We start from the raw sequence: 7267 nt of genomic DNA on the forward strand, positions 1-7267 counted from the left end.
GCCCTGGTGCAAAGTCCCAGGGCCACCCCTGAAAACGGGGTGTACCTGCCAGCAGTGGAGCTGGGACCCGGTGGCACGAGTGAGTTGTGTCACCAGTGATGGCTGTCCCATGGGTCTGGTGTCCCTGCAAAACCAGCAGACCTTCCCGGTGGCATCTGCACGCTGTGGGAGTCCCGCGCCGGCACCTGGCAGCGCGGGTGCCTCTGCAGGGACAGCGGGGACAGATCCAGGCACCCCACTCGCACTGGGGGTCTCGTTCCTCAGTGGTGCCCAGGGGATGGGGGGCTCCCCACCCCCAGGACTGATGGGGAGGACAGAGCCGAGACCCTGAGGGGCTGCCGGACCACCCTCCCCAGGCAGAGCAGGATCCTGCCCCCCGGGAGGAGCGGGGACCTGCAGATAATCCTGCTGCAGCCGCACAGCCCCACGCCGGGAGTCAGTGCTGGGAGATCCCCGTCCCTCCCACCCTTGGAGAAGAAGGAGACAGATGGAGACCAGCTGGACCATCCTTATTTTAAAAACTGCCAAATATACAATTATCTTACAAAAGTAGAATTGCTTTTTTATTTGTGGTCTTTACAAAGGGAGCAGAACACGGGCTGGGGGGCCGGCGGGGGTCCCTTCGCTGCCAAGGAGGCTCAACCGCGGGTGCCACCTCCATGCCTGGCCAGGGCCACTCTCGGCAGGACGTGGCATTGCCGGTGTCATTCAGCCCGGCCGGGATGCCCGAGGTTTGTCCCCACCACGGGGAGGGGACAGACCCTGTCTTTGGCATCCCCCCCGTGCCCGAGGAATGGCATCACCGTGACAGTGGCCACTGGGCCCTGCTCCCATGCCAGTTCTCACCAGACCCCGTGGACCTTCCAGGATGTCCCCTGTAGGGACCGGAGCCCCGGGACCCTCTAACCGGGACAATGGGGGGCTGGGAGGGGACCTGCTGCATGGATGTCCTTCGCCCGCGGGGACCATGAGCTCGTTGATAAACGCCGAGGCTTTTGGGGTGGGTTTTCCATTCTCCAAATGGCTCCGGGTGGCACCAAGTCACAGCCTGCCGTGGACCAACAGCTGCGGGTGGGCTGAGAATGTGCTGCACTCATCACACCCATGGGCCGGAACCCATTGGGGTGGTGCAGCAGGCTCCCACACGCAGCCCCAAAACCAGGGGTGATTTGAGGAGCCCCTCAAGGTTCCGGTTCCCAGCTGGCAGCTCTGCCCACCCCGGGCAAGGAGGAACCCCTGCCACTGCTGGCCAGGCATGGCCCTGCCCGACCCATGGCGTGCCTCCAGCGACGTGGTGATGGATGTCCTGCTCCCGCTGTGACGAGGCCACGTCCTTCACAAATACCTCCTCTGGCCTTTCCGTGGGGAAGGAAGAAGTGGATCCTGCTGGAAAAAAACACCCCCAAGCCCCCAGTCCTTGACGCCTCGGAGGCAGAGGCTCTGCTCTCCTTGCCAGTGGGTGACAGCAGCCCCCCCACAGGCTCCTGCCCAAGCTGGGGCTCTGCAGGAAGGTGATGGAGGGTCCCCCTGACCATTCCGGGGTGCTGGAGCCTCCAGCTGGTTCTGCTCACGTCCAACCAAAAGACACCATGAGTACGAAAAAGGAAAGCACCTGGTTCTTCCCCGGGGAGAGTTGGGTGCCTGCCATCCCCTACCACTTCAGGAAGTCCCGTACACGGCTCCATAGCTTGGTGATCCAGAGGTTAACCCCCAGGTCAGTCAGGTACTGGATTTCGGGCGTCAGCATCTTGCGGCACAGCTTCTGGTGCTTCTTGTTGATCTTCTTCTTCAAGTTGTAGCCCAGGATGGACTTCTCCCCCAGTGGCTGCCAGGGTTGCATGGAGGACTCTTGGATGGCACTGGCGTCCACAGGGTGTCCCCCATCGATGCAGATGCTCTTCATCTTCTCGTTCTCCCGCTGCAGCTCGGCCACGTCCTTGGCCATCCGCTCCCTCCCGTAGGCCTCCACCTTACGCCAGAAGGTGGCATTAAAATAGCGGTAGAGCTTAGCATCGATGAGGTTCCAGGAGGTAGCCTTCTCATAGAGCTCAGGTGTCAGCCAGGAGACGGTGGAGCCCTTCCGGGCGTTGAGCTTGAAGTAGAGGACGTCCTCCAGCTGCCAGCACAGCAGGTCCTTCAGCAGCACCAGGGACTCGTCAAAGTACTCAAGCAACATGACGAGGTGGAAACGGCGATCTATCTCCTGGATGTGCTCCTCCACCAGCGGGCTGTTGGCATTCATGTTGTTGTCGTAGCCCAAGTCAAAGAAGAGGAGGTTTTGGAGGTAGTGAGCATTGAACCCGTTTGGGTCGTAGTAGTGCCAGGGGTCCCGGAGGAACTCCGCCAGCTTGTCCTCCCCTGTCAGCTTCCAGGTGAGGGGGATGACGCGCCCAAAGTAGTGGAAAGAGGACTCGAAGAGGTAGGCAGGGTCCCGCAGCACCGTCACGAAGGTAGCGTCCGCCGGCAGGAGCTTGCGCACCTCCTCGTAGTGGAAGCGCATGTGGTTGCAGATGATGTTGAAGCACGCGCCCGGCTGGTAGTGCTGCACCTGGCTGCGCTCGAAGTAGGAGGGGTAGTAGAAGTCATTGCGGCCATTGGGGAAGGCGAATTTCAAGCGATGCTTCTCCCCGAAGCGGAAGAGGATGTTGAGGATGGTGCTGCTGGCCGTCTTGTGCGTCTTCATGAACATGATGTTCAGCTTGGGCAGGCAGCTCCGTCCCGAGGGGCTGCCCGTGCTGTTGGCCACTGCTGGCGCCTTGCCGGGGGCCGGGTACGAGGAGCAGGAGGAGGGGACGGGGATCCTGGTGGGGAGAAAAGACAGGACACCACGGTGAGGGCAGCTTGGCCAACCCAAGCACAACCAAGACGAAGGCTCGGCCGTTTTCCTTCCTGGAGGAGCTGGACCTGGGGTTGGCTGCTAAGCTGCGGATGGGTGCTGGAGCTGGGGATGGGTGCCTACCTCCAGCACCCCCCAGGCTCCCCAGCGGAGACAAGCCCGGCTTCAGGCAGAGCCCCCTTCACCCCCAGCCACATGCCCAGTGGGAATGGGGGGCACCCACCCGGCAGGAGCCCCTCAGTGAGCAGGGCAGAGCCCACCACCTCCATGAGCCCCCTGACACCAGATGCACCTTCAAGCCACCAAACCAAGCTCATTCACTCCCCTGGACAAGCCCAGCCACTGAGGACGCACTGCTATGGGGGTCTTCACAGTGGTCAGCCCCTGCCAGCACCAGTGCAGCCTGAGCAGGGGGTCCCCATCCCTCCCCACGAGCACAGCCATGGTGGTCCTGGTGCAGGTGGTGTTGAGATGCGCATCGAGACGAGCTCTCCATGGCTGTAACTCCACAGACAGGACCTGATAATGTTCTTGTGAGGTCTGGAAGCCCTCAAGTCCTTGTAGGAGTCATGGAGGATCCAACACCACAGCAAGGAGGGAAATAATTCTAGTGCATGGCCCCACAGATGAGCTCATGGGCCCTTGGGAAGCACCGAGAACAACTTGTGTGTTATTTGAGATGCCCAGAGCAGGGAAAAGAGACTACAGTGTCAAGTGACTTCAGACACCATTAATGAAGTTGCAAAGCTGATCCTTGATAACGATCCCATCTGGCAGTGCAGGTCAGCATGTAGCTTATGAAACACCCACAGGCAGATCTCTTTTATAAGCTTAGACATAAATTTAATGCCAGGAGAGGCAGCCAGGAGCTGAGCCCTGCCGAGCGCCAGCTTTTGCCGTGACAAGCAGCAGAGAGCTTTGAACCTACCCGTGCCCATCTCTGTGGGCGAGAATTTACATGTGGCAGTGCTCTGGTCACTCTTGAAGGACAAGCCCTTGATAAAGAGCACCCAAATAACTGCCTCCGCTCTGCCTGCTGCTTCTGGCTGCCAGGGAATGTCTCCTCTGATGCTTTTCCTTCTCTGAGGGGACATGAAGCCACCATGGGTAGAGGGTCTCCTGCACCTCCTCGTCCCCTCCATCACCCTGGAGCCGAGTGCTGGCTGCCATTTTGCAGCAGGTCCCCCCCAGGGTGAGCATCCCCAGCTTCCCAGGGACTTGGGGTTTGCCTTCCCCCCCACCCATGGGACAGGGCGCAGTCTCCAACAGGAGGCTGTAGGAAGGGGACATCTTGGTGTGAAGCCACCAGAGCCTAGAAAGCTCTGGGACCGTCTCTGGTTGGAGATGCCCAGTGCAAAACAGGGTGGCCAAGCTGCCGGGGGGACACGCGGGGACCCCACACTCACTCTGTCACGCTGACTTGCAGCGGGGGGATGGCGTAGGAGTAGAGCAGCAGCATGAAGCTGGTCAGGAGGGTCCCCAGGACGAGCCCCTTGCACATGGACCTCCAGTGCTTCCCATGGTGCAGCATCCTGGTCACCTGCGGCCGGCAGAGAGGAGAGCCGTTAGCACCGAGGGATGGGGAAGCGGGGACCGAGGGGACAGTGTGACTCAAATCACAAGCAAATAAGGCACGGGGGCACCTCACAGGCATGGGAAGTCCCGGGAAGCATCTCACTGGGCTTTTTGGCACTGCCGGGAGAGGTGAGCCAGCACCAGGCATGTCCCTGGCTGAGGACACAACAGATTCGTGGCTGAAGAGCAGTGGCTCTGCCCACCCTGCGCACCCTTTGCCTGCCTTGAGGAAACCCAAAGCGACTCCCTAGCCCAACACAAGATCAGTTGGAGAGGCTGCGGGGCTGGAAATAGCAGGGAGAAAGGAACTGCACCACGGGGCAGTCCAGCCGCAGAGCGGGCATCCTCTGCCAGGCTGCACCAGCAGCTCCCCCGGCACCAAAAAATCACCAACACGGGCAGGAACTTTCCAAGAGTGGCTGTGATCCCTTTTCCCAAGAAAATCTCTGGGCCAGATCAGGAGCTACATCAGCTCAGGATGTATTAGATGCTGCGATATCCACCCAGCGCAGCCGTGCTGGCGTCTCTCGGCCCCTGCAGCAGCATCACTGCAAGGGGGCTGATGGCTCCCCTCTGGCCATGGCACCCGCACCTTTGGGTGGCTCAGGGTGGGGGCCAGGGGAACGCAGACCTGCTGGTCAAAGGGGGTCCGGGGCAGGATGGCGCACCCCCCCATGCACAATTGCACATACATACACATATGTGCATGCACAATTGCACCCATGCATGCACGCACGCGTGCATGCAGACAGCCAGAGGTCACATGCATGCACACGCGCACAAACATCCATGCACGCATGCATGTGCAGGTAGGGACACACGTATCCGTGTGTACCTGTGCACGCACACGCACACTGCGACACAGACACACAGCCGTGCATGTTCACGTGTGCGCATGCACACACAGGGGCGCACATCTGTGCATGTTCACGCATCCACATGCATGCATGGACACACACATGCATATACACTCATGAATGCCCCCCCCAGGACACAGACACACTCATGCACGCACGCACAAGCATGCGCACACATCTGTGCACGCTCACACACACGGACACATATACATACACACGCCTACGCATCCTCATGCATGCCCACGTATGCACGGGGACATAGTCACACACGTATATCTATGCATGCTCACGCATGCACACACACGTATGCTCGTGCACACATACACAGACGCGGCAGCAGGCAGCCCCATCCCCGTGCCCAGCCCCGCCGTCCCCCCCCGGCAGCACCTGCCCAGCCGCACGCCGCCGCTCGCCAAAGGCCCGAAACGTGGGGGGCACCGGCGGCTCCGGCGCGCCAGCAACCGCATTGCAGCAGGGCTGTCCTCTGCGGCAGGACAAGGGGACGCGCCACTCGTGACCATGGCACCCGCTGCCGGAGGGGCTGCGAGCAGAGCCCAGCAGCCAAAACCACCCCCCTGAGCTGGAGGGCAAAGCCCAGGGCGGCCCCCCCCAAGCCTTGCACCCCTGTTTAGCAGCTGCAGGAGCAGCATCGCCTCCCCAAGCTCCCGCTTGCCCCGGCTGCCCCGGCACTGCTTTGGAATCCTTCGCCCAAGGCTGGCTGTGCTCCCGGCTGCCGGCTGAATAACACTCCCTACAAATAACCCACCGGCCCCCCGCACCTGCCGCAGCATCGCCCCCTTAGAGCCTTGTAGCTCCAGCAGATAATTCAGAGAGACGAATCTCCCGGCAGCGGGAGCCGTGGTTTACACCCAGACACATTTTAGCATTTTAGCTCCCCCCACCCCAATGTAGCAAAGACTCCCCGGGGGATTTCTAAGCTAAACCCCAAGCGGAAAGGTTACCCGGCCAGCGCGAATGGTGCCCAAGGCACAGCGAGCCCGTGCCGCTGCTCCCGCTTGCCTCCCCCTCTCTCCGGCCCCCCCCGTCCTGGGTCGCCTCGTGCTGCTGAGATTTCCAGCTCGATGAATAATGAATGGAAAATGCAACCGGAGCCCGAGGCTGCGGCCAGGTGCTGGGCACAGCTCATCCTGGCACCCAGCGTGGCAGCTGGGGGATGCCAATGGGGTGGGGGCACCCCACAAGTGTGCCCAAGCTCACCCAAGCGCTCTCCCCCCTTGCCCTGCAGCACGGACCACCGGGTCAGGCAGGGCTGGCCGCATCCAGCCTCTTCCCGGCCAGTTTTGAGCTGCTGGCAAGTGCAGCAGGAGTGGCAGGGATACAGGGGGGTCTACAGTGTAATCGCAGTGGGAGCAGGTGGCTCTGACCCTACCCCAAAATTGCAGCACGGGTGTGAAGCACAGAGGGTTTTGCACGCCCGGGAGCAGCCAGGGTTTGATTTACACCGTGGTCGTTATCGCGCCATGGTCACCATCCGCAGCGCCGGCACCACCTGGAAAAGCCGCCGGCGAGAGCCCGGCAGTGCCAGAGGGGACACCCACCTGTGTGCGTGCTGCCGGCTGGCAGTGAAGCTGCATCCCACCGGCTCGCAGGCTGTCCTTGCTGCCACACCATGGGGCACATCGCTGCCAGCGCTGGCACCAACCCCGCCGAAGCGAGCGAGCCGGCGCCATTAATCCCCCTCTCGGCTCCTGGTCCAGCGGGGGACCCCGCCATTCCCCCCGAGGCAGAACATCACCCCGGCCCCATGTGCCGGGATGCCAAAAGGATCTCACTCCACCCAGGCTGGCTTCCCTGGGGTGGTTATGGCAAACAGTTCCCACCCCAGTTACTCTGTTGACTTTGCCTTAAATGAGAGTGGTTTAATTATTAAACCAGGAGAAATGCTGCGATCCAGGCTTTTTTCCTGGGGCTCCCATTAGCACAGGGCAGCCGTGGCGCCAGCCCTCAGCCGGCCGGTTGAAATTCCCAGCCAGAGGAC

The 7267-nt window shown here is 61.3% G+C and overlaps 1 protein-coding gene across 1 annotated transcript; it reads right to left on the bottom strand.

Annotated features, from left to right (window-relative positions):
* Positions 1–494: 494 nt before the first annotated feature.
* Positions 495–6118, bottom strand: GAL3ST1 (galactose-3-O-sulfotransferase 1). The gene is given in 5 exon segments (XM_069795429.1): positions 495–2801; positions 4243–4376; positions 5656–5845; positions 5847–5881; positions 5883–6118. Coding segments are annotated over 5 exon segments (1686 nt in total). The 5' UTR covers positions 6060–6118; the 3' UTR covers positions 495–1651.
* Positions 6119–7267: the final 1149 nt, after the last annotated feature.

The sequence above is a fragment of the Haliaeetus albicilla genome, chromosome 10 (genome assembly GCF_947461875.1).
Source record: "Haliaeetus albicilla chromosome 10, bHalAlb1.1, whole genome shotgun sequence".
Classification (NCBI taxonomy): domain Eukaryota; kingdom Metazoa; phylum Chordata; class Aves; order Accipitriformes; family Accipitridae; genus Haliaeetus; species Haliaeetus albicilla.